This window comes from Anomaloglossus baeobatrachus (genome assembly GCF_048569485.1).
Source record: "Anomaloglossus baeobatrachus isolate aAnoBae1 chromosome 5 unlocalized genomic scaffold, aAnoBae1.hap1 SUPER_5_unloc_11, whole genome shotgun sequence".
Lineage (NCBI taxonomy): Eukaryota > Metazoa > Chordata > Amphibia > Anura > Aromobatidae > Anomaloglossus > Anomaloglossus baeobatrachus.
The window spans coordinates 711,977-738,833 of NW_027441786.1; the positions used below are offsets into that span (position 1 = coordinate 711,977).

Below are 26,857 nucleotides of genomic sequence, written 5' to 3' on the forward strand. Positions count from 1 at the left end.
CAGCCCCCAGCCAGCAGCGACGTGCAAGCGACGCTGCGCTTGCACGGAGCCGCCGTCTGGAAGCTGCGGAGACTGGTAACTAAGGTAAACATCGGGTATGGTTACCCGATGTTTACATTAGTTACCAGTGTGAGCAGGGAGCAGGGAGCCGCGCACACTGAGCGCTGGCTCCTTGCTCTCCTAGCTACAGTACACATCGGGTTAATTAACCCGATGTGTAATGCAGCTACATGTGCAGAGAGCAGGGAGCCGCGCACACTGCTTAGCGCTGGCTCCTTGCTCTCCTAGCTGCTGTACACATCGGGTTAATTAACCCGATGTGTACAGCAGCTACATGTGCAGAGAGCCGGAGCCGGCACTAGCAGCGTGAGAGCTGCAGAGGCTGGAAACTAAGGTAAATATCGGGTAACCACCTTGGTTACCCGATGTTTATCTTGGATACAGCTTACCTCAGCTGTCAGACGCCGGCTCCTGCTCCCTGCTCGCTTCATTTGTCGCTCTCTTGCTGTCACACACAGCGATCTGTGTGTCACAGCAGGAGAGCGGCTTTGAAGAAAACGAACCAGGGCTGTGTGTAACGAGCAGCGATCTCGCAGCAGGGGCCAGATCGCTGCTCATTGTCACACACAGCGAGATCGCTAATGAGGTCACTGCTGCGTCACAAAAAGCGTGACTCAGCAGCGATCTCGGCAGCGAGCTCGCTGTGTGTGAAGCACCCCTTAGTGCGTGACAGCAATCTGTTCTCTAAAATCCCAGGACAATGGGACATGGGTAGAATCGATGGTCGGAGGATCAGATGGATTAGGACTGTCATTATTATCTGCATCAGTGTTAGAAAAATGTCTTTTTATTGTGAGATTCCTCACAAACCTATTTACATCCCTTAGAGTCTGGAAAAGGTCAGCCCTGTTATTAGGGGCAAAATTAAGGCCTTTCTGGAGGATATCAATCTGGGCTGGATTTAATATGCAGGCAGACAAATTAAGTACTGGGATCTCCAAAGAACCATGATGTGTTAGTTCCTCCAGTACCGGTGTTTCCTGGAGCGGAGAAAATATCTCCTTTCTCCCCCGCCTGTGTTTTCTGCCGCCCCTACGTGATCTATATTTCTTGTTGGTAAGTTTTTTGAGGGGTGTGGAGTGTGAATCCCCCTACTACCAGACTTATAAGAACTAGTGCTGCCATCAGCTGAGTCATTGTCAGAGGAAGTAAAATACACTGTCCTCCCACTTTGCGGTTGCTGGTCGCGTTTTTTGAGGATGGATTTCGCTTTGGTGGAGGCATGCCAGGTATATATTTGTTTTAGCTCATAGTCTTTAATGTCCCTGCGATATTTGTTTTGTTTAAGGTCCATAATATCTGACTCCACTTTTTCGATGGTGCTCTTGAGCCTCATATTAAGTTTGTCGAAATCAGATGGATCGTAATTCTCCACTAAATAAGTGTGTATTTTTTTGATTTCAGTATCCAATCCCTCAATGCGTTTTTGTTCCTCTGCGATAAACAGACCCATCAGCTTTAATGAGCAAGTAGAAAGCACCAAGTTCCAATCCTCCATAAACTGCTCAGAAAAAATATGGGTGGGGGATTTTTTGATCCTCAAACCCCTAGGGATCATATTTTTCTCGATATATTTATTAAGGGTCATCGAATCCCACCATGTTTTGAGTCGCTGAACAGACAGTTTCTCCAAATCCCAAAAGGTATATGTTTGTTCACCAAGTGGGTTATTAGCCTGCGTACGGCGTGATGCGGTTTGTTCAGAAAAAACGTCCTCAAGTCTTTTCTTTCGCTCCTCATTGTCAAGAAAACCCAAAGTGTCCTATTGGTGAATGAAAATATGTATATGGAATTTACTATAACGTTATGATAGATGAAAAAATTGCGTATCACTCAAAGGCCTCCACGAATAAATATTTGATGGAAGAATCGCTACAATATATATAGCTCCGCAATTCAGGAATGGTAAAAATCAACCTGTGTATGTATATTTTACCGCAGTCACTCTAAGGGCAACAGGGAGCACGAAAAAAGAGGGAGCCAGTAAACCAAATCAGATGAAGGAAAGAAAAATTCTTCAGCTCACCTGTTGCCCGGACTGCTGGACCTTGCGGGTGCCTAGGATCCGTCGGTGAGTCCCAACCGGTTAGTGGATGAAGGAAATAGGGAAAATGATCCGGCACTGATTCTCCTTTTAAGATAAAATCTCCAAAGTCTTTATTAGAAATATTAAAAACATCGTGAAGGCCGAGTATGAATCTTTACATGGAAACTTTACGCGTTTCGGGCTACACCATAAAAACAACTAGAGTCCTTAATCATAAGTATTCCATGTATAACAGAACGTTACTAAAATAGACTAGCCCCCGGAATGGGCGGAGGGGAGGGGCGGGAGGTTGTAATTGCATGAGAAAACAGGTGGACATCACCATGTATGCAGATAGAACAAGACAAAACAAAACAAATCAAATCAAACACCGCAATAAATGGTTATAATCCATGGTGAATGATAAATAATAAGTGATAGATGGTAACCCCCAAAGCATTCATTCTCCTATCAATGATAATAATAATTGAGTTTAAGGAGCTGGCTTAGGATTAGAGTGAAGCTGTAAACACAAGTCCATGTGTGTAGGAATAGCAGAGATGGGGAAAAAAAAATAATTCTTTTTTTGTATGTTTTTTTATATATATTCTGAAGTTGCCAACAGTACCTGTGTGTCACATTTATGGAGGTAACTCCTCCAAAAAATATGCTTGGTATAATCAATATGTGCCTTTTTTCTTGATGGCAAAAAAGACCATAAGGATGTATGTACACATTGATTATATGGGGGAAAAAAAAAAAAAAAGGGGGGGGGGAGAGGCACATATAAAAATCGAGTAAGGGAGCACATGCTGTATTAATCCCTGAATTATAACTTCTATGACAGGCACACATATATTATGTCAAATGATAATCAGTGAATCCACACACATGGGCATGAGAGCACCCTGCTAAATATCAGAAAATGGGATGGATGTTCTCCTATGTCTACCGATTTAAAAAATGAATCGCAAATCGGAGCGATAATTGAAGCCACCTGGGTATCTTGTATTCAGCTTCAAAATCCATTTAGCCTCCGTCAAAAGCAATATTTCTAATAAAGACTTTGGAGATTTTATCTTAAAAGGAGAATCAGTGCCGGATCATTTTCCCTATTTCCTTCATCCACTAACCGGTTGGGACTCACCGACGGATCCTAGGCACCCGCAAAGTCCAGCAGTCCGGGCAACAGGTGAGCTGAAGAATTTTTCATTCCCCTGTGCTACCTATGAACCCCTATGGATTGCACACATTCCCCTGTGCTACCTATGGCCCCCTGTGGATTGCATACGTTCCCCTGTGCTGCCTATGGCCCCCTATGGATTGCATACGTTCTCCTGTGCTGCCAATGGCCCCCTATGGATTGCACACAGTCCCCTGTGCTGCCTATGGCCCCCTATGGATTGCACACATTCCCCTTTGCTGCCTATGGCCCCCTATGGATTGCATACGTTCCCCTGTGCTGCCTATGGCCCCCTATGGATTGCACACGTTCCCCTGTGTTAGATATCGCCCCCATGCTGCTGCCCATAGTAAAATAAAACACTCTTTCCTTACCTCCTCCAGCGCTGATCTCCCTCCTGTCTCCCTCCGTGCTTCTGTTCCTCCACTTCCTGGTTCTTGATGCTGGTCATGTGATCGGCACAGCAGAGTGAGATCATCGCTGAGTGCCTGATCACAGTGGAAGCAGGGACATCGGGGAGAAACGCTGGAGGGGGTAAGTAAAGCTTTTTATTTTAGGATGAGCAGCAGCATGGGGGCCATATCTAACACAGGGGGTTGCAGGCTCATATAATATACACCGCTCCCCCAGCCCGTCACTGCGGTGCGGTTTCAGCATTACGGTGATGGACAGCGGCTGTGCATATTATATGAGCGGGAGCAGGAGATCTAACACTGCCGCCCGCAGCGTTCACCTGCCCCCAGCAGCGCTCCAGAGCGGACCCTGCAGTGTAATGTATATATATATATATATATATATATATATATATATATATATATATATATATATATATATATATATATATATACCCCCCGTATATTCGGCTCATAAGACGCACCCCCTACTTTCCCCCAAAATTTGGGGGAACAAAAGTGCGTCTTATAAAGCAAAAAATACGGTACATTTTTCACCTTCAGAACATAAAAATGCTTTATTTTGTGTGATTTTTTTGATGGTAAACAAGATGTGATTTCATATTAAAACATTTACCACATTCTGGGCATGAAAATGGCTTCTCCCGTGTGTGAATTTTTTGATGTGACACAAGATGTGATCTCTGAATAAAACATTTCCCACATTCGGAACATGAAAATGGCTTCTCCCCTGTGTGAATTTTTTTATGTGTCACAAGATGTGATATCTGAATAAAACATTTCCCACATTCGGAACATGAAAATGGCTTCTCCCCTGTGTGAGACCTTTGATGCCCAACAAGATGTGATTTCCGAATAAAACATTTCCCACACTCTGAACATGAATATGGCTTATCCCCAATGTGAGACCTTTGATGCCCAACAAGTTCTTGTTTTCGAATAAAACATTTCCCACACTCTGAACATGAAAATGACTTCTCCCCTGTGTGAATTTTCTGATGTGTAACAAGGACTGATTTCTGAATAAAACATTTCCCACACTCTGAACATGAAAATGGCTTCTCCCCTGTGTGAGATCTTTGATGCACAACAAGATGTGATCTATGATTAAAACATTTCCCACACTCTGAACATGAAAATGGCTTCTCCCCTGTGTGAGATCTTTGATGCCCAACAAATTCTGATTTCCAATTAAAACATTTCCCACACTCTGAACACAAAAATGGCTTCACCCCTGTGTGATTTGTCTGATGTCTAACAAGATTTGATTTATGATTAAAACATTTCCCACACTCTGAACATGAAAATGGCTTCTCCCCTGTGTGAGATCTTTGATGCCCAACAAATTCTGATTTCCAATTAAAACATTTCCCACACTCTGAACACAAAAATGGCTTCACCCCTGTGTGATTTGTCTGATGTCTAACAAGATTTGATTTATGATTAAAACATTTCCCACACTCTGAACATGAAAATGGCTTCTCCCCTGTGTGAGATCTTTGATGCTCAACAAAGTCTGATTTCCGAATAAAACATTTCCCACATTCTGAACATGAAAATGGTTTCTCCCTTGTGGGAGCTGTTTCATGTTCCACATCCCTTCTGTAACTTATATTTTGCTTACAATTCTGTGAAAAATCTGAATTTTGGACTTGTTTGAAAAGATCAGTTGTTAAAGCTTTCCGAGAAAGCACTGGAGGTATATCTGGAACAACAGCATGCTCTTCATATGTATCATGTGTGATACTTTCATCATCTGTTATAAATTCTGAAGATATCAGATTTCCATCTGAACTCCCAATAGAGTCATCTGCTAAAAATAAACACAATGTTATTATTTTATAATGATATTATCTTGAAAATACATTTATTTTTTTAAACCATAACATCAGAAATTAAATTAGGAACAAATGTGTTCTGAATCTGTTGTCTAATTTTGACATCTAAAGGAGGCTTTACACGCTACGATTTTACTACAGCGATCTCGTTGGGGTCACGGAATTTGTGATGCACATCCGGCCGCTGTAGCGATCTTGTTGTGTGTGACTTCTATGAGCGATTTTGAAACGTTGCAAAAACGTTCAAAATCGCTCATCGGTGACATTTCCCCCTATTCCCAATTATCGTTGCTGATACTTTGTCGATGTATTTCGTCGTTCATGCGGCAGTACACATCGCTACGTGTGACACCGCAGGAATGAGGAACCTCACCTTACCTGCGTCCCGCCAGCAATGAGGAAGGAAAGAGGTGGGCGGGATGTTCGTCCCGCTCATCTCCGCCCCTCCGCTTTGATTGGGCGGCCGCTTAGTGACGTTGCTGTGACGTCGAACGAACTGCCCCCTCAGAAAGGAGGCGGTACGCCGGTCACAGCGACGCCGCTATGCAGGTATGTGTGACGGGCGTGCGCTATTTTGTGCGCGAAGGGCAGCGATATGCCCGTGTCGCACAAGCGATGGGAGCGGGCACGCATGCTAGTGATCTCGCTAGCGAGATCGCAGCGTGCAAAGCCCGCTTAAGAGTTACATCTTCGTTAATTCGGATCTCCCATTCCTAGGGCACCCTAAGCTATTCCTAACCTCTGGATTACCCCTGAAGATGGAGATGCCGGAGTCCCATGCCTTACTATTTTCCTGATCAGATCTAATCTGTTATCCCCCGGGGAAGAAAGGGGCAGGAGTATGATGGAAATACAGATTAAGACAGATGGGATAAATTGCAAACTCACAGAAATAAACAGTGACAGACTAAGGAGAAAAGCAAGAGGAGGAACGTGGCAACAAAAAGACAACAAGAGTTAACACCACAACAGCTCACAGCAATAATGCACAACAACCACCCGTAAGTCTGGATAACAACACCTCACCAGACCAGTATAGGTAAACTATAGCTGGCATTAATGAAATAGTCCAGCCAGCATATACAGAAGGGGAGCGAACGATACTCTACAGCATGTGATCAAAGACATTGTCAAAAATGTCCATAAGCAGTCCTATAACTGGCATACAAATACTGGGGCCGCTAGGAGAATTGGGGCCCTATGAAACTGCTCAGTCTCCACATCCTTTCCCCTAATGCCAGTCTTGTATGCCAGCCTGTTGTCTGTTCAGTTCATTTAGACTTCTGTAATTAAGAGGCCTTTGGTTACATCATGTCAAATTACTTTGCAGTCATCAAAGGTCCTTAAACAATCAACCTTAGAATACAACATATGGGGTCCCTAAGAGACTGGGGTCCCTGAGAAACTGTGAATTTGACTCTTCCCAACGCTGGCCCTGACTGTAACTAGGGCTTATTTTTGGAGTAGGGTTTATATTTCAAACATTCTCCAAAAATCCCATAAAATCATACTATTTTCAGTGTAGGTCTTATTTTCAGGTAAACCGGGTATTCATGAACCCTCTGCAGGTCTTTAAGTTGCCTTCATAACAACATAGAGAAGGCACTAGAAGCAAACAGCAGAAGAAGCAGAAGCAAAGAAAATACAGCTGAAAAAACCCAGAGCAGAAAGTCTAAAAATGTAAACAAAATTAGTGCAGAAAGTACATGAGTAGATATCTCTTACTGGATAGAGCTGGAGGAAACACATCCTGAGGAACATCGGGATCTTCTTGTTTACAGTGCTGTGGGAGAAGAGGACGGGGACATCTCTCTGGTGTTGTCCTCTTACTGGATAGACCTGGAGGAGACACATACAGGGACTGAATTCATTCCTTACATACAGATAATTATAGGCCGTGTGTATTTAGTCCTGTCTATTACCTGGTGATGTGAGGGGCTGGGGATCCTCCATCATGACGTCCTTGTACAGATCTTTGTGTCCTTCTAAATACTCCCACTCCTCCATGGAGAAATAGACGGTGACGTCCTGACACCTTATAGGAACCTGACACATACAATGATACCGTCACCCCCGATCCCTTCATAGCGTTACTGTATAATGTCCCAGCATTCCCAGCAGTGTCACCTCTCCAGTCAGCAGCTCAATCATCTTGTAGGTGAGTTCTAAGATCTTCTGGTCATTGATGTCCTCATGTATCGGGGGGTGAGGTGGAGGCCCCGTGATTGGGCTCAGGCGTCTTCCCCATCCCTCAGACACAGGGGCCTGACAGCGCTCACTAGAGGTCTTCTTCACTACTGTGTAAGCCTGGTTATGGAGAGACACAGTAATAAACCTCACTCCAGACATTTCCAGAGTCCTCACCTCTCCAGTTCTGTCCATCTGTTATTCCCATAGATAAGAATGATGTAATGTGACGTCATCAGAATCTCTCACCTCTCCAGTAAGCCGGAAGAGGATCTCTAGGGTGAGGTGTAATATCCTCTCCGCCATCTTGTCCCTGGCCATATCCATCCTTGATGGGGCAATCAGGAGAATTCTCTTATATAGAAGATCTCCACTGAGAGGATCCGATATTGTAGGGATCTGAAAGAAGATGACAATGTAACATCATAAAGAATCCGGTGTAATAATACAATTACTGGAGATAACCGGTCACTAGATAGGGATGATTGCCGCGCTGCCATGAGTCGTCCAGAGTAATTCTGCTGCTTCATTACAGTGAATGGATCCTTTGGGGGTTTCATATGAATCATGTCATTTGAAGAATTACATGTAAGCCTGTCATGCTAATAGGTTGAGGAGAAGGGTGTAGCCTCACTGCGCCCTGAACCAGGCTTATCCGGAGGGGCATGATTAAGTGCCTACTCAGTCATCACCAGAGCCTCTGAGGTTGGACTTTGCTGACAGTAGGCACCAGTTACCAATACAGGGCAGTCCCTGGTTGTTGTGTTCCACCAAGAGGCTGAGCGGTGTATCATGAGAAAGATGGGGTGGGAACCACTGCCTCTAGGGAAGAACAGGAAGGATAAACCCTGTGACTTACCCTGAGCAACCCTGAGATCCCCGATGTCCCAAGACAGGTTTTTTCCTCTTGTGCTGCAATCACGTGTCTATCCCTGTCTTATCCTAATCGCAACCGTGTCTAGTGAGCAGGGCAGGAGGAACAATAGTCCTGCTTTATGATAATGACACAAAAGGAAAACGACAGACAAAGGAAAAAGAAACTGCATTCCCAAACAACAAGTGGTAAAAAAGGGGCATGGAAAAAGGAATGAATAAAAAAGGGAGATGATCAATAGGAAGATACTGTATACACTTTATCCTGGGTTATTCATGTGGTTGCTAAATGGGTAATATTCTATAAAATGATTTTGCTCCATGTATGAATCCTATTGATATTTAGGTGTATTTGACCTCTGTGTATTTAATGTAATGGCCGCTAATGTTCCATATTCTAGTTTCCAGCTGAGTTCTACGCCTGCATTAACCCTATGTTCCATTGTGAACTGCAGACATCATCTTTTTACGATCGTTAGGTGGAGTTTGTCTTTGATTTATTGCTGGTTTTGTGTATTCGTGGCTTGTAGCCCTATTGTTATATGTTCCTATGTGCTAGAATATGCGCATAAAGGCCACTTTATACACAGAGATAAATCTTTGGCAGATCTGTGGTTGCAGTGAAATTGTGGACAATCAGTGCCAGATTTGTGGCTGTGTACAAATGGAACAATATGTCCATGATTTCACTGCAACCACAGATCTGCCAAAGATTTCTCTCTGTGTGTAAAGTGGCTTTAGGCTGGGTTCACACATAGCGACAACGACGTCGCTGTTACGTCACCATTTTCTGTGACGTAACAGCGACCTTGTATGTCGCTGTTATGATCGCTGCTTAGCTGTCAAACACAGCGACGCAGCAGCGATCATAACGTCGCTACATGTGCAGAGAGCAGGGAGCCGCGCACACTGCTTAGCGCTGGCTCCCTGCTCTCCTAGCTACAGTACACATCGGGTTAATTAACCCGATGTGTCCTGCAGCTGCATGTGCAGAGAGCAGGAGCCGGCAGCACAGGCAGCGTGAGAGTGGCGGAGGCTGGTAACGAGGGTAAATATCGGGTAACCACCTTGGTTACCCGATGTTTACCATGGTTACAGCTTACCGCACCTGCCAGATGCCGGCTCCTGCTCCCTGCTCGCTTCATTTCGTCGCTCTCTCGCTGTCACACACAGCGATGTGTGCATCACAGCGGGAGAGCAACAATAAAAAAAAATCAACCAGGGCTGTGTGTAACGAGCAGCAATCTCACAGCAGGGGCCAGATCGCTGCTCAGTGTCACACACAACGAGATCGCTAATGAGGTCACTGCTTCGTCACAAAAACCGTGACTCAGCAGCAATCTCGCTATGTGAGAAGTACCCCTTAACTATTTGGGAATGGATATCAATATGGCTGCTGACAGAGAACTATCATATCACTGGTGGCTTTGGTACTTTATTTCTGAACCCTCTGCGCTAGCGCTGACTTCCGTGTTCCAGCATGAACCGCATGTTGCTGTATCACATGACCGCTATGAGTTTGTTCTATCTGCGGTGAACGTGAGGTCCGCACACCTCAGCCACCTAGTGTTGTATACGTTTTTTTTTTTCTTCTCTGCTTGGACACTATGCAACAATGGGGTTAATTAGATTATTACTTCACACGCTACAGCTGTGTTCAGGAACGGCGGGCTATTTAAGGCTGATCTGGGATGCACCTCCATTACACTCCTATAGACTGCTGTGGATCATACTACCAGGATTCTCTGCACCACCGCTGATCTTATATATGGGACTGTACTATGGATATGCATCTATCGAGCATCTTTAATTGGCAAGTACATATTATCACTGCTTTGTCAGTTGCTTTATGGTATATGGTCACAGTGTTTTGGGGAATTTTTGTATATACTATGTGCAGGGCCGTATTTACCATTAGGCACCCGTGGTCCCGTGCCTAGGGTGGCAGGATGCAGGGGGCGGCACCTTCTAGCAGTAAAAAAAAAAATTTTTTTTTTTACACATTCATTAAATCCGCTGTATTTTCGGAGGGGGGAGGGGGGAGAGGCGCACCTTTATTTATTTGTATCCGCGTCAATTAAGACGCAAATGCAGACAAACTGCGGCAGCCGGGCACAGAGAGCTGATTGACCCCGGAACTTCCGGGATCACAGGCACGCCAATCAGCTCCTTCCTCTGTGCTGCGTCCAATGCTGTGTGGATTTTACATGCAGAGCTCACAGCAGGACGCCGCAGAGGACGCCGCGATGGAAGCCGGTGTCAGAAGAGGATACTCACGTGAGCCAGGAAGATGATGGCGGGCCCTGGAGCAGGTAAGTGCTCGCAGAGCTGAAGATTCATAAGGAGCGTGGGGGTGTCTCTAATGCAGACTGGAGATCTGCGTATGGGGTGGGAGGAGAGAGGCTGATACTGGGGGAGACTTGGGGGAAGAGAAGCTGATACTGGGGGAGGCTGGGAGGAGAGAGTATGATGCTAGGGGAGGCTGGGAGGGGGGAGGCTGATGTTGTGGAAGGCTGGGATGGGGGGAGGCTGACGCTGGGGGAGGCTGGGAGGAGGGAGGCTGATGCTGAGGGAGGCTGATGCTGGGGGAGGCTGGGAGGAGAGAGGCTGATGCTGGGGGAGGCTGGGAGGAGAGAGGCTGATGCTTGGGGAGGCTGGGATGAGAGAGGCTGATGCTGGGGGAGGCTGATGCTGGGGGAGGCTGATGCTGGGGGAGGCTGGGAGGAGAGAGGCTGATGCTGAGGGAGGCTGATGCTGGGGGAGGCTGGGAGGAGAGAGGGGGAAGCTGGGAGGAGAGAGGCTGATGCTGGGGGAGGCTGATGCTGGGAGAGTTTGGGAGGAGAGAGGCTGATGCTGGGGGAGGCTGGGAGGAGAGAGGCTGGTGCTGGGGGAGGCTGGGAGGAGAGAGGCTGATGCTGGGGGAGGCTGGGAGGAGTGAAGCTGATGCTGAGGGAGGCTGATGCTGGGGGAGGCTGGGAGGAGAGAGGCTGATGCTGGGGGAGGCTGGGAGGGGGAGGCTGATGCTGGGGGAGGCTGGGAGGAGAGAGGCTGATGCTGGGGGACGCTGGGAGAAGAGAGGCTGATGCTGGGGGAGGCTGATGCTGGGGGAGGCTGGGAGGAAAGAGGCTGATGCTGGGGGAGGCTGATACTGGGAGAGGCTGTGAGGGGGGAGGCTGGGAGGGGGGAGGCTGATGCTGGGGGAGGCTGGGAGGGTGGAGGCTGATGCTGGGGGAGGCTGGGAGGAGAGAGGCTGATGCTGGGGGAGGCTGGGATGAGAGCGGCTGATGCTGGGGGAGGCTGGGAGGAGAGAGGCTGATGCTGGGGGAGGCTGATGCTGGGGGAGGCTGGGAGGAGAGAGGGGGAAGCTGGGAGGAGAGAGGCTGATGCTGGGGGAGGCTGATGCTGGGAGAGTTTGGGAGGAGAGAGGCTGGTGCTGGGGGAGGCTGGGAGGGGGAGGCTGGGAGGAGAGAGGCTGATGCTGGGGGAGGCTGGGAGGAGGGAGGCTGATGCTGAGGGAGGCTGATGCTGGGGGAGGCTGGGAGGAGAGAGGCTGATGCTGGGGGAGGCTGATGCTGGGGGAGGCTGATGCTGGGGGAGGCTGATGCTGGGGGAGGCTGGGAGGAGAGAGGCTGATGCTGGGGGAGGCTGATACTGGGAGAGGCTGTGAGGGGGGAGGCTGGGAGGGGGGAGGCTGGGAGGGGGGAGGCTGATGCTGGGGGAGGCTGGGAGGAGAGAGGCTGATGCTGGGGGAGGCTGGGATGAGAGAGGCTGATGCTGGGGGAGGCTGGGAGGAGAGAGGCTGATGCTGGGGGAGGCTGATGCTGGGGGAGGCTGATGGTGGGGGAGGCTGGGAGGAGAGAGGCTGATGCTGAGGGAGGCTGATGCTGGGGGAGGCTGGGAGGAGAGAGGGGGAAGCTGGGAGAAGAGAGGCTGATGCTGGGGGAGGCTGATGCTGGGAGAGTTTGGGAGGAGAGAGGCTGGTGCTGGGGGAGGCTGATGCTGGGGGAGGCTGGGAGGAGGGAGGCTGATGCTGAGGGAGGCTGGGAGGGGGGAGGCTGGGAGGAGAGAGGCTGGGAGAAGGGAGGCTGATGCTGAGGGAGGCTGATGCTGGGGGAGGCTGGGAGGAGAGAGGCTGATGCTGGGGGAGGCTGGGAGGGGGAGGCTGATGCTGGGGGAGGCTGGGAGGAGAGAGGCTGATGCTGAGGGAGGCTGATGCTGGGGGAGGCTGGGAGGAGAGAGGCTGATGCTGGGGGAGGCTGATGCTGGGGGAGGCTGGGAGGAGAGAGGCTGATGCTGGGGGAGGCTGGGAGAAGAGAGGCTGATGCTGGGGTAGGCTGATGCTGGGGGAGGCTGGGAGGAGAGAGGCTGATGCTGAGGGAGGCTGATGCTGGGGGAGGCTGGGAGGAGAGAGGCTGATGCTGGGGGAGGCTGGGAGGAGAGAGGCTGATGCTGGGGGAGGCTGGGAGGAGAGAGGCTGATGCTGGGGGAGGCTGGGAGGAGAGAGGCTGATGCTGGGGGAGGCTGATACTGGGAGAGGCTGTGAGGGGGGAGGCTGGGAGGGGGGAGGCTGATGCTGGGGGAGGCTGGGAGGGTGGAGGCTGATGCTGGGGGAGGCTGGGAGGGTGGAGGCTGATGCTGGGGGAGGCTGGGAGGAGTGAGGCTGATGCTGAGGGAGGCTGGGAGAAGAGAGGCTGATGCTGGGGGCAGAGAGGCTGATGCTGGGGGCAGAGAGGCTGATGCTGGGGGAAGCTGGGGGAGAGAGGCTGATGCTGGGGGAGAGAGGCTGATGCTGGGGGGAGAGAGGCTGAAGCTGGGGGACGCTGGGGGGAGAGAGGCTGAAGCTGGGGGACGCTGGGGGGAGAGAGGTTGATGCTGGGGGAGGCTGATACTGGGAGAGGCTGTAAGGGGGGAGGCTGGGAGGGGGGAGGCTGATGCTGGGGGAGGCTGGGAGGGTGGAGGCTGATGCTGGGGGGGCTGATGCTGGGGGAGGCTGGGAGGAGTGAGGCTGATGCTGGGGGCAGAGAGGCTGATGCTGGGGGCAGAGAGGCTGATGCTGGGGGCAGAGAGGCTGATGCTGGGGGCAGAGAGGCTGATGCTGGGGGAAGCTGGGGGAGAGAGGCTGATGCTGGGGGAAGCTGGGGGAGAGAGGCTGATGCTGAGGGAAGCTAGGGGAGAGAGGCTGATGCTGGGGGAGGCTGGGGGGAGAGGCTGAAGCTGGGGGACGCTGGGGGGGAGAGAGGTTGATGCTGGGGGGGCTGGGGGGAGAGAGGCTGATGCTGGGGGAGAGGCTGCTGGTGAAGGCGGGGGAGAGTGGCTGCTGCTGGGGGAATGGGAGAGAGGGGCCAATCCTAGAGACAGAGGACAAGGGTTGAGGGATAGTGCAATGACAAAATCGATGGCGGGGGAGTGTAAGGACTCAGAATGAGAGGGGGGCAGCATTGGGAGCTCATTATGGAGAAGGGGCAGCATGTGTGGGCTCAGTATGGAGTGGAGCAATGTAGGGGAGTCAATATCAAGAGTGGGGTAGTGTGTGTGTGTGTGTGTGGGGGAGGGGTGTCTCAGCATAAGCGTTAGTGTGGTGGTCTTAGTATGATGAATGGGGCAGCATGGAGGTGTCATTATGAAAAAGAGGAAGGCAGCATTAGGAGCTCATGGAGAGGGGCAGCATGCATGGGACATTGTGAGGAGGAAACAGCATGCATGGGAAACTGTGAGGAGGGAGCAGCATGCATGGGCCATTGGGAGGAGGGGCAACATGCATGGGCCATTGTGAGGGGGGACAGCATGCATGGGACATTGTGAGGAGGGAGCAGCATGCATGGGACATTGTGAGGAGGGAGCAGCATGCATGGGACACTGTGAGGAGGGGGCAGAATGCATGGGACATTGTGAGGAGGGGGCAGCATGCATGGGACACTGTGAGGAGGGGGCAGCATGCATGGGACACTGTGAGGAGGGGGCAGCATGCATGGGACACTGTGAGGAAGGGGCAGCATGCATGGGACATTGTGAGGAGGGGGCAGCATGCATGGGACATTGTGAGGAGGGGGCAGCATGCATGGGATATTGTGAGGAGGGGGCAGCATGCATGGGACATTGTGAGGAGGGGGAAGCAAGCATGGGACATTGTGAGGAGGGGGCAGTATGCATGGGACATTGTGAGGAGGGGGCAGCATGCATGGGACATTGTGAGGAGGGGGCAGCATGATGTGAGGACAATGTGCAGATCATATTTCATAATTGAGGAAGGTGTGGTGGGTATAATTTATAAGGGAGGGCAGTGTGTAGTTTATTAGGGGCAGTGTCACAGTCACAGTATATAAGTGGGGACGGTGTGGTGGGAATATTTTATACTCATGCTATGCTTTGATGTGCCCGTGGTGATCCCCATTGGGGGGGGGTTAGTGCCCTTCGTTTCTCATTGATACTTTTTCAAGTGTTTTACAGAGTAGATCTGCCTTAAACAGATGTCGTGTGCGAAAACTCAGTGTTACGTTGTCACTAAGGGGCGCGACCACTTAAAGTGCCTAGGGCAGCACGGAGGCAAAATACAGCCCTGACTATGTACATCATGCAATATGGCTGTATGGTCTCTGATAGACTGCACTTGTCTTTGTAGCCTCCTGATGAAGCATTCACTTGGGGAAACGCGTTGAGGCGGAGACATACCTCATTCATCTTAGATGGCCACTGTTTACAAACGGAATAACCTGGATACGTGACATCTGTAATATATGATCTTCGGAGGAACAATGGACTGTATATTTATTATACCTATTTATGCTGCTCTATACTCTGTATAAATTGTACTGCAATGGCTTCATCTTACAGTCAGCAAGTTAAGTCCTGCTCTGGGATATAGGATTGTCCTTTTCCTTGTATACGTTACAGTGCCTCTACTTTGCATTGTATCAGTTTGTTATATTTTGCACTATCTTACCTTGTCCCTGATATTCAGGGGCAAGGAATTGATATTCTAACCCATTTACTGGGACAAATTAATTTTCACTATTTGCATTTCTCTTACCATAGTGTGATTACCACTTATTGGTTTTATATTTAATAAATATTTGTTATGGGAAAGAAATATTTTTGTTATACTGAACAATATATATTTCCCTAGATCTTGAGTCATTTCTGACAATAGGAAGACACCAAAGAAAACTTCCAGGCAGCAATCTCCAGGATCAAATTCAAAGCAATTTCTCTTTCCATGGCTCTAACCTCCATGCCAGCACCATGGAAAAGCAAGTTATCCCTGGCAACTACTGAGGTAAAGTGGTGAGAACTTATACCAGGGGAGTACAAAAATCAGAACAGCTGAGACAACACAGGATGGTAAACCAAGAAAGACACAAGGGTCCGCTTAACCCTAGCACTAGTGCTGGCTTGCGTGGTGATCTTCTGACCCATGGGATAGGGGCCACCTCTCTCTGTCTGATAACCTGGTGTCAAAACCCTGATGTAAGTGTTCAGTGTAGAGAATGGGATAAATGTGATCCAAAAGTCACACACAGATGGAGATGTCACATCTATGATCAGCTCTAATCCTGCTGTGGCGCCTCTTCAGGTGCCACAGGGTACTGCACCTCAATTAGAGTGTAGTACTTATACCGGGTCCAAGCAGGGTCGGTATCGGTTCCACCAACACACACACACACAGTTACAGTGGGTTGCCCTACCCAATGGGGACCGGGCCAGAATCGGGTCACAGTAGGGGGTTACTACAGAGGTTGGGTTAACAGGATGCCACCGCACCAGAGGCTCCCCGATCCACTGGAGCTGGACCCAGGGTCAGGGAGAAGCAACCACCACAGGGAGTCAGGAGCACACAGTGGGAAGAGCAGGTTGACCTAGTGAGAGTAGTGAACCAGCCGGTGGCAGCGGCTGGGGGCAACAGCTTGGAACACACAACACAACTACAAAGGAGAGAACAGCTCTTGACACGGAGCTAAGCGGACGTGCCACGAGGCAGCGCTGTGGGCCAAGGCGTTTGAACACGGTCGATGGGGAGAAGCAGGCAGCTGCTTCCACAGGACCGGTGCTGTCAGGGTACAGAATCCTAGAGCAGATAGACAACGTGAAATATATCAACTCTGCAAGGGTTGCGGGAACGGCTAGAAGAGTCACCGGACCTACCCCATCGAGTCTTTAGCCAAACAGCATATAGGATCCGGGGCTGAGGTCTTGGACCAGCCCCACATCGGAACTGCGCTATCAGAATACAGAACGGGACACTTTACTGACACTGGGAGCCCCAAGTGCTTCACGCCAAGGCGATCCAATACTTAGTGCATCAAAGGAGAAAAGGATCATAGACTGACACACACCGGATCGGTATTGGCTGGAGTCCATGGCAGAGAACGGTACTCTGGGGCAGTGCCTGAACAACCAGTCAGTAAAAGACCTGGAACCGCAGCCCCTGTCTCTGCCCCTCCTTTAAAAAGGTGTGGCGCCAACGTGGACCACCACCACCCCTGTCCGTTCTCAGTCATACTCCCAGGGATAACCCCGCTCCGCCTGTTGGGAGTGACACTATCCCAGCTGCGACCTTCACCATCAGCCCCGGAGAGCAGCACCCGTAGCGACGGCCCATCCATGGTTGCTTACTACAGGTGGCATCACAATCTAAAAAGACTTTCCTCACCGTCTTTACCGCACTCTCACTCAGTCCTACCATCCCATCCATCGCCTTCCCTCCCTTCCTGTACGTCTCGGGGTCACAAAACTGGGCAAAGCTGGCCCGTGACGACGCAGAGGATCTGCACCCTCGACTTGGGCGACATGTCGGGCGAAAACCCCTCGACCCCGGGGTGTTACACTGCCATCTCCAACACTCTCATTACACAAGTATAAAACATAATACTGGTGGATAAAACAAGACTGAGCACAAGACCTTCACAGCCGTCTACACATCATAGGGAGATTTCATGGCACCTTCTCTCCATCTACCTGATGATCCTGAGGAACATCGGGATCTTCTTGTTTACAGTCCTGTGGGAGAAGAGGACGGGGACATCTCTCTGGTGTTGTCCTCTTACTGGATAGAACTGGAGGAGACACATACAGGGACTGAATTCATTCCTTACATACAGATAATTATAGGCCGTGTGGATTTAGTCCTGTCTATTACCTGGTGATGTGAGGGGCTGGGGAACCTCCATCATGACATCCTTGTACAGATTTTTGTGTCCTTCTAAATACTCCCACTCCTCCATGGAGAAATAGACGGTGACGTCCTGACACCTTATAGGAACCTGACACATATAATGATACCGTCACCCCCGATCCCTTCATAGCGTTACTGTATAATGTCCCAGCATTCCCAGCAGTGTCACCTCTCCAGTCAGCAGCTCAATCATCTTGTAGGTGAGTTCTAGGATCTTCTGGTCATTGATGTCCTCATGTATCGGGGGGTGAGGTGGAGGCCCTGTGATTGGGCTCAGGGGTCTTCCCCATCCCTCAGACACAGGGGCCTGACAGCGCTCACTAGAGGTCTTCTTCACTACTGTGTAATCCTGGTTATGGAGAGACACAGTAATAAATCTCACTCCAGACATTTCCAGAGTCCTCACCTCTCCAGTTCTGTCCATCTGTTATTCCCATAGATAAGAATGATGTAATGTGACGTCATCAGAATCTCTCACCTCTCCAGTAAGCCGGAAGAGGATCTCTAGGGTGAGGTGTAATATCCTCTCCGCCATCTTGTCCCTGTCCATATCCATCCTTCACGGGGCAATCAGGAGAATTCTCTTATATAGAATAAAACCACTGAGAGGATACAATAGTATAAGGACCTGAATGGGGAGAAGATGAGCCGATATGTAACATTAATCGAGATAATAATGAAGGGACGATATCATTTGGGCAGTAGAAAAAAATTTCAACATGAAATGAAGTTGCACCTAAAATGGTATCAATGAAAACGTCAGTTCATCAAGCAAAAAACAAGTCGTCACTCAACTCCAATGTTGGAAAATGGAGACAGAAACCGATTTTTTTATGTTTTGTTTTTTTTACAAAAGTCTGATTTTTATTTACTTCTAGAGATGAACAAACCTGAAGTTTGACGCGTCGTTCGGTACAAACTCAGACTTTCCAAAATAAAGTTCAGGTTTGGAGTTCGGGGGCTTTACGTATGGAAACCGCTCTCGTGTGATCAGATGTATTGTGCACCTAGAAATAAAACTGAAAAAACCCGCCCTCCCCCGGAAGTGATCTGTTTATGGCTTCATGTGGGCGGAGACCTGAACTGCCAATCAGTGACTTCAAATAAACTTCAGGTCAAGTCTAAAGGCCCTGTCACACACAGAGACAAATCTTTGGCAGATCTGTGGTTGCAGTGAAATCATGGACATATTGTTCCATTTGTACACAGCCACAAACCTGGCACTGATTGTCCACAATTTCACTGCAACCACAGATCTGCAGCAGATTTATCTCTGTGTGTGACAGGGCCTTAAGTCCAGAACCAATCTATACAAATGTTCAGCTGGACCAGCAGAAGCCGAACGTCCACGGGTCCACTCATCTCTAGTCACCACTTCCATAATAAGAAATGTAGATGGTTTATTACTGCCTCTGCCTTCTCTGTCACTGTATACACAGCTCTGCAGTGTAATGCAGCAGGAATGGTGAGGGACCTGACAGTGACACAGATCTCTGTGTGAGAGCCCATCCACCATCAGTACTTGCCAACTGTAATTGTTTGGGGTCTGGTAAGTGCGATTATTTTTTTGGGGGGGGATATTTGCTTTCTTTTGGTGGTGTCTGCTTTCTTTGATAAAGAATACAGCAGGAGTTTTAACTTTTTTTTAGATGTTTGGACAATTCATTATGAACCACAACCACGGTGTATTTTTGGAGTAGGGCTTATATTTTAAGTATACTCAAAAATCCTACGACTGCTTATTTTCAGGGTATGTCTTATTTTCAAGGAAACAGGGTAGAAAGAGCTGACGGTGCCTCCTCCCCCATATACAGAGGATATGGTCACCGCTGAGTCATTATATCAGCCCCAGTTACAAGGGAAGGAAGATGAAAATAAAAATACGGAACTGACCCCCCCCGCCCCCTTCCAAATGTGTGACATATAGGAAAATGCCACTGTCAATGCATATCTCTGTTATTAGCCCCGACCAGGTAAAAAACAGCCATATATACAAAATAAGAAGTGTTACTAAATAGCTATGAAATATGTAAATGTGATCATAGACATATATTGAGACGGCGTCCAGCTTTCAGTCATAGGGGTGGCACCGATGCGGTTTTAGTCACTGCTCAGTATACCGCACTCTCGGCACTGACTGACAGCAGGTTCCAATGCTCAGCGGCTGTCAGTCAGTGGGGGGGGCAGGGTATATATGTGGTAATAGCAGACATTTCCCTTATTTTCAAACTGGTATCGCTCGACATCAGACACAATGCTGAAGTTGGTTTCTTATTCATCCAGTTTCTTATTCGAGGCTGAAGTTGGTTTATTTATTTTTTTCTGTTTTTATTTTTTTGTTTTTTTTTTTTACAGGTTTAACAACAAACATAAAAATATCACAATAATAAAATACAATACAGTGCGGAGCCCTGATGTGAATACACTTAAAAGCAGCAAAAAAAAAGTATCAAACTGGCACAAAATGAGCATCAAAGTGATATCAAAGCTCTTTATCCACAAGGGTAACAGGAAAAAATGCAGCATACAATTTATTGTGCAGTTTTTCCTGAGTACACAGATACCTCATATGTGCTGGAAATCGAATGTTTGGGTGCACGGCAGGGCTCGGAAAGGAAGGAGCGCCATTTGACTGTAAAATTGGCTGGATTCATTAGCGAATGCCATGTCGCGTTTGGAGCTCCTGAGGTGCCTAAACAGTGGAGCTCCATCAAAAGTGATCACATTTTGGAAACTAGACCCCTCAAGGATTTTATCCAGGGATATAGTGAGCATTTTGAACCCACAAGTACCTTATAAAATTTAATAAACTTAGGTCGTCATATTGAAAATTTTCTTTTTTTTTCCACAAAAATGTTGCTTTAGCACCAAATTTCCACTTTTTCAAGCGGCAACACCAAAATGTGGACCCACAGTTTGTTATCCAATTTCTTATGAGCGCAGTGATACCCCACATGTGGCTAAAAACCTGTGTTTGGACAAACGGGAGGGCTCATAACAGAAGGAGCACCATGTGAATTTTGGAAAAATTAAAAAGAATTGCGGGCACTATGTCACATTTTCAGGACCCCTAAATTACCTATAAAGCAGAAACCCCCCCACAAGTGACCCCATTTTGAAAACTAGACCCTCAAGGATTTCATTCGGGGGTATAGTGAGCATTTTGAACCCACAGGTACTTCACAAAAATGTTGCTGTAGTGCCAAATTTCTCACTTTTAGGCTATGTGTCCACGACCAGGTGACACTGTGTCTAGACGCAATGTCAGCCTTCCTGCAGAGATGCGAGTATTGTCCACTGGAGAACGCAGCTGCCCGGGCCCACGATCCAGGTTCAGGCTGCTGAGGACTTTAGCTCTATTTTCCCTTTGGACGAAACTCTCGTCTCCACAGCATAAATTGACATCCTGAGGCTCAGGAAGCCGCGCTGCAGGTCAGTTTATGCTAAGGAATAAAACAAGCAAAGTGGGCAGGAGATTTCCAAAAATCCTTCCATTGCGCTTGTACTGCACAGCGCAGCATTTTGGAGGCAGCGAAAAGACTCTGTGCCCAAAACGCGGCAAACACTGATCGTGGACACATAGCCTAAAAAGCGAGGATGGATGGATAGACAAACACATATATAATGTCCCACCCCCAGCATAAGCTAAGCTGGCACCCTTTAGTGACTTTCATGTGGCAGTGAAGGGTGTTTACCTTATATTTAACCAAAAAAATAAATAATTAAAAAAAAACCTATGTGGGTTCCCCCATTTTTGATAGCCAGCTACGGTAAAGCAGATGGCTGAAGCCTGCAGATCACAGTTGGCAGCTTCACCTTGGCTGGTAATCCAAAACAGAGGGCACCCCACGCTGTTTTTTTTTTTAAATTATTAATAAATAATTAAACAAAAAACAAAAAAAACATGGGTTCCCCCCAAATTGGATCACCAGCCAAGGTGAAGCTGACAGTTGGCGTCTGGTATTCTCAGGGTGGGAAGGGCCATGGTTATTTGGCCCTTCCCAGCCTAAAAATAGTAGGCTGCAGCTGTCCCAGCGGTGGCACATCCATTAGATGTACCAATCCTGGCACTTCACTCTGGTTCATCCCGTTGCCCTGGTGCGGTGGCAAACAGGGTAATAAATGGGGTTGATACCAGCTATGTAATGTCACCAGGCATCAAGCCCTGGGGTTAGAACCGCTCTGCGCATGCGGACGATATTTTTTAGAGGATGAGTAGGGATCGCGAGGACAGAGCAGCAGCTGGTATCAGGAGACCGGGGGAGGAGCGGGGAGTGACAGGGGGTGACTTAGCTGGACCTGGAGAGGACGTTTCTGTCACATCTGACATGTCACATGTGACAGAAATCAGAGGAGGAGGATGAATGCAGCGTGCGGCCACCATCTTAGGTGATCAGTATGGGGAGGGGGTATGGGGGGCACTTTGGCCAGATGGGGGGGGGAAGCGGGGGAGGGGATTTATCTCCCATCTGACATGTCTGATCAAGCAGTGCTGGCTCCCCCCTTTCTAATATGAAAATGTGCCTGGTCAAGAACCGGAGTAAACTGGTCTGGAACTGGACATAAAGGGGTTAATGATAATGATGAGGACCCCAAAATAATAGAGACCCTGCACCTACCTCCACCTGCAGAGCCGCACACTAGATATATAATACCCTGCACCTACCTCCACCTGCAGAGCCGCACACTAGATATATAATAACCTGCACCTACCTCCACCTGCAGAGCCGCACACTAGATATATAATACCCTGCACCTACCTCCACCTGCAGAGCCGCACACTAGATATATAATACCCTGCACCTACCTCCACCTGCAGAGCCGCACACTAGATATATAATACCCTGCACCTACCTCCACCTGCAGAGCCGCACACTAGATATATAATACCCTGCACCTACCTCCACCTGCAGAGCCGCACACTAGATATATAATACCCTGCACCTACCTCCACCTGCAGAGCCGCACACTAGATATATAATACCCTGCACCTACCTCCACCTGCAGAGCCGCACACTAGATATATAATACCCTGCACCTACCTCCACCTGCAGAGCCGCACACTAGATATATAATACCCCGCACCTACCTCCACCTGCAGAGCCGCACACTAGATATATAATACCCCGCACCTACCTCCACCTGCAGAGCCGCACACTAGATATATAATACCCTGCACCTACCTCCTCCTGCAGAGCCGCACACTAGATATATAATACCCTGCACCTACCTCCACCTGCAGAGCCGCACACTAGATATATAATACCCTGCACCTACCTCCACCTGCAGAGCCGCACACTAGATATATAATACCCCGCACCTACCTCCACCTGCAGAGCCGCACACTAGATATATAATACCCTGCACCTACCTCCTCCTGCAGAGCCGCACACTAGATATATAATACCCTGCACCTACCTCCACCTGCAGAGCCGCACACTAGATATATAATACCCTGCACCTACCTCCTCCTGCAGAGCCGCACACTAGATATATGGCTGCTCTGTGCTTCCAGGACCTGTGATGATGTCACATGGAGGGGAGGAGTCAGGGTCACATGATCAGCTCCTCAGTGTATGCAGGACTCTGCTGTGCTGGTTGTCATGGTGCTGGATGAGGGGAAGTTTATGTGTGGGGTCAGGAGGGGTTTACAGTGTGGATGTAGCAGAGCCGTGTGTGTACGAGGTGTACGGAGCGGAGCCGCGTGTGTACGAGGTGTACGGAGCGGAGCCGCGTGTGTACGAGGTGTACGGAGCGGAGCCGTGTGTGTACGAGGTGTACGGAGCGGAGCAGTGTGTGTACGAGGTGTACGGAGCGGAGCCGTGTGTGTACGAGGTGTACGGAGCGGAGCCGTGTGTGTACGAGGTGCACGGAGCGGAGCCGTGCGTGTACGAGGTGTACGGAGCGGAGCCGTGCGTGTACGAGGTGTACGGAGCGGAGCCGTGCGTGTACGAGGTGTGCGGAGCGAAGCCGTGCGTGTACGAGGTGTGCGGAGCGGAGCCGTGCGTGTACGAGGTGTACGGAGCGGAGCCGTGCGTGTACGAGGTGTGCGGAGCGGAGCCGTGCGTGTACGAGGTGTACGGAGCGGAGCCGTGCGTGTACGAGGTGTACGGAGCGGAGCCGTGCGTGTACGAGGTGTACGGAGCGGAGCCGTGCGTGTACGAGGTGTACGGAGCGGAGCCGTGCGTGTACGAGGTGTACGGAGCGGAGCCGTGCGTGTACGAGGTGTACGGAGCGGAGCCGTGCGTGTACGAGGTGTACGGAGCGGAGCCGTGCGTGTACGAGGTGTACGGAGCGGAGCCGTGCGTGTACGAGGTGTACGGAGCAGAGCCGTGCGTGTACGAGGTGTACGGAGCAGAGCCGTGCGTGTACGAGGTGTACGGAGCAGAGCCGTGCGTGTACGAGGAGTACGGAGCAGAGCCGTGCGTGTACGAGGTGTACGGAGCAGAGCCGTGCGTGTACGAGGTGTACGGAGCAGAGCCGTACGTGTACGAGGTGTACGGAGCTGAGCCGTACGTGTACGAGGTGTACGGATCGGAGCCGCGCGTGCACGAGGTGTATGGAGCAGAGCCGTATGTGTATGGAGCAGAGCCGTGTGTGTAAGAGGTGTACGGAGCGCAGCCGTGTGTGTACAAGGTGTACGGAGCGGAGCCGTATGTGTACGAGGTGTACGGAGCAGAGCCGTGTGTGTACGAGGTGTACGGAGCGGAGTCCCGTGTGTACGAGGTGTACGGAGCAGAGCCGTGTGTGTACGTGGTGTACGGAGCGGAGCCGTGTGTGTACGAGGTGTACGGAGCGGAGCCGTGTGTGTACGGAGCGGAGCCGTGCGTGTACGAGGTGTACGGAGCGGAGCCGTGCGTGTACGTGGTGTACGGAGCGGAGCCGTGCGTGTACGGGGTGTACGGAGTGGAGCCGTGCGTGTACGAGGTGTACGGAGCGGAGCCGTGCGTGTACGAGGTGTACGGAGCAGAGCTGTGTGTGTATGAGGTGTACGGAGCGGAGCAGTGCGTGTACGAGATGTATGGAGCGGAGCCGTGCGTGTACGAGGTGTACGGAGTGGAGCTGCGTGTGTACGAGGTGTACGGAGCAGAGCCGTGTGTGTACGGAGCAGAGCCGTGTGTGTACGAGGTGTACGGAGCGGAGCCGTGTGTGTACGAGGTGTACGGAGTGGAGTCCCGTGTGTACGAGGTGTACGGAGTGGAGTCCCGTGTGTACGAGGTGTACGGATCGGAGCCGTGTGTGTACGATGTGTACGGAGCGGAGCCGCGTGTGTACGAGGTGTACGGAGCCGAGCCGTGTGTGTATGTGGTGTACGGAGCGGAGCCGTGTGTGTACGTGGTGTACGGAGCGGAGCCGTGTGTGTACGAGGTGTACGGAGCGGAGCCGTACGTGTACGAGGTGTACAGAGCTGAGCCGTGCGTGTACGAGGTGTACGGATCGGAGCCGCGCGTGCACGAGGTGTATGGAGCAGAGCCGTGTGTGTATGGAGCAGAGCCGTGTGTGTACGAGGTGTACGGAGCGGAGCCGAGTGTGTACGAGGTGTACGGAGCGGAGTCGCACGTGTACGAGGTGTACGGAGCGGAGCCACATGTACGAGGTGTACGGAGCGGAGCCGCGTGTGTACAAGGTGTACGGAGCGGAGCCGCGTGTGTACGAGGTGTACGGAGCGGAGCCGCGTGTACGAGGTGTACGGAGCAGAGCCGAATGTGTACAATGTCTGATGTGTTCCCAGTTTTATTTGCATCTATACAGTGCCTACAAGTAGTATTCAACCCCCTGCAGATTTAGCAGGTTTGATAAGATGCAAATAAGTTAGAGCCTGCAAACTTCAAACAAGAGCAGGATTTATTAACAGATGCATGAATCTTACAAACCAACAAGTTATGTTGCTCAGTTAAATTTTAATACATTTTCAACATAAAAGTGTGGGTCAATTATTATTCAACCCCTAGGTTTAATATTTTGTGGAATAACCCTTGTTTGCAATTACAGCTAATAATCGTCTTTTATAAGACCTGATCAGGCCGGCACAGGTCTCTGGAGTTATCTTGGCCCACTCCTCCATGCAGATCTTCTCCAAGTTATCTAGGTTCTTTGGGTGTCTCATGTGGACTTTAATCTTGAGCTCCTTCCACAAGTTTTCAATTGGGTTAAGGTCAGGAGACTGACTAGGCCACTGCAACACCTTGATTTTTTCCCTCTTGAACCAGGCCTTGGTTTTCTTGGCTGTGTGCTTTGGGTCGTTGTCTTGTTGGAAGATGAAATGACGACCCATCTTAAGATCCTTGATGGAGGAGCGGAGGTTCTTGGCCAAAATCTCCAGGTAGGTCGTGCTATCCATCTTCCCATGGATGCGGACCAGATGGCCAGGCCCCTTGGCTGAGAAACAGCCCCACAGCATGATGCTGCCACCACCATGCTTGACTGTAGGGATGGTATCCTTGGGGTCGTATGCAGTGCCATCCAGTCTCCAAACGTCACGTATGTGGTTGGCACCAAAGATCTCGATCTTGGTCTCATCAGACCAGAGAACCTTGAACCAGTCTGTCTCAGAGTCCTCCAAGTGATCATGAGCAAACTGTAGACGAGCCTTGACATGACGCTTTGAAAGTAAAGGTACCTCACGGGCTCGTCTGGAACGGAGACCATTGCGGTGGAGTACGTTACTTATGGTATTGACTGAAACCAATGTCCCCACTGCCATGAGATCTTCCCGGAGCTCCTTCCTTGTTGTCCTTGGGTTAGCCTTGACTCTTTGAACAAGCCTGGCCTCGGCACGGGTGGAAACTTTCAAAGGCTGTCCAGGCCGTGGAAATCTAACAGTAGTTCCATAAGTCTTCCACTTCCGGGTGATGCTCCCAACAGTGGAGACAGGTAGGCCCAACTCCTTGGAAAGGGTTTTGTACCCCTTGCCAGCCTTGTGACCCTGCACGATCTTGTCTCTGATGGCCTTGGAATGCTCCTTTGTCTTTCCCATGCTGACCAAGTATGAGTGCTGTTCACAAGTTTGGGGAGGGTCTTAATTAGTCAGAAAAGGCTGGAAAAAGAGATAATTAATCCAAACATGTGAAGCTCATTGTTCTTCGTGCCTGAAATACTTCTTAATAC

At 49.7% G+C, this 26,857-nt stretch overlaps 1 protein-coding gene across 3 annotated transcripts in view; it reads right to left on the reverse strand.

The window, feature by feature from the left end:
- Positions 1-3,304: 3,304 nt before the first annotated feature.
- LOC142258799 (uncharacterized) overlaps positions 3,305-26,857 on the reverse strand; it is a 35,819-nt gene continuing 12,266 nt past the window's right edge. The window contains exons 1-4 of one of the 3 annotated variants that reach the window (XM_075331395.1): positions 7,957-8,104; positions 7,443-7,827; positions 7,246-7,359; positions 3,305-5,495 (exon numbers count right to left, since the gene is read on the reverse strand). In XM_075331395.1, the coding sequence (XP_075187510.1) occupies positions 4,240-5,495; positions 7,246-7,359; positions 7,443-7,575 (1,503 nt within the window). In that variant the 5' untranslated portion in view covers positions 7,576-7,827; positions 7,957-8,104 and the 3' untranslated portion in view covers positions 3,305-4,239. Of the gene's footprint in view, positions 5,496-7,245; positions 7,360-7,442; positions 7,828-7,956; positions 8,105-26,857 lie in introns of those variants that run through there. The other 2 variants (XM_075331394.1, XM_075331393.1) reach the window with 2 other exon arrangements.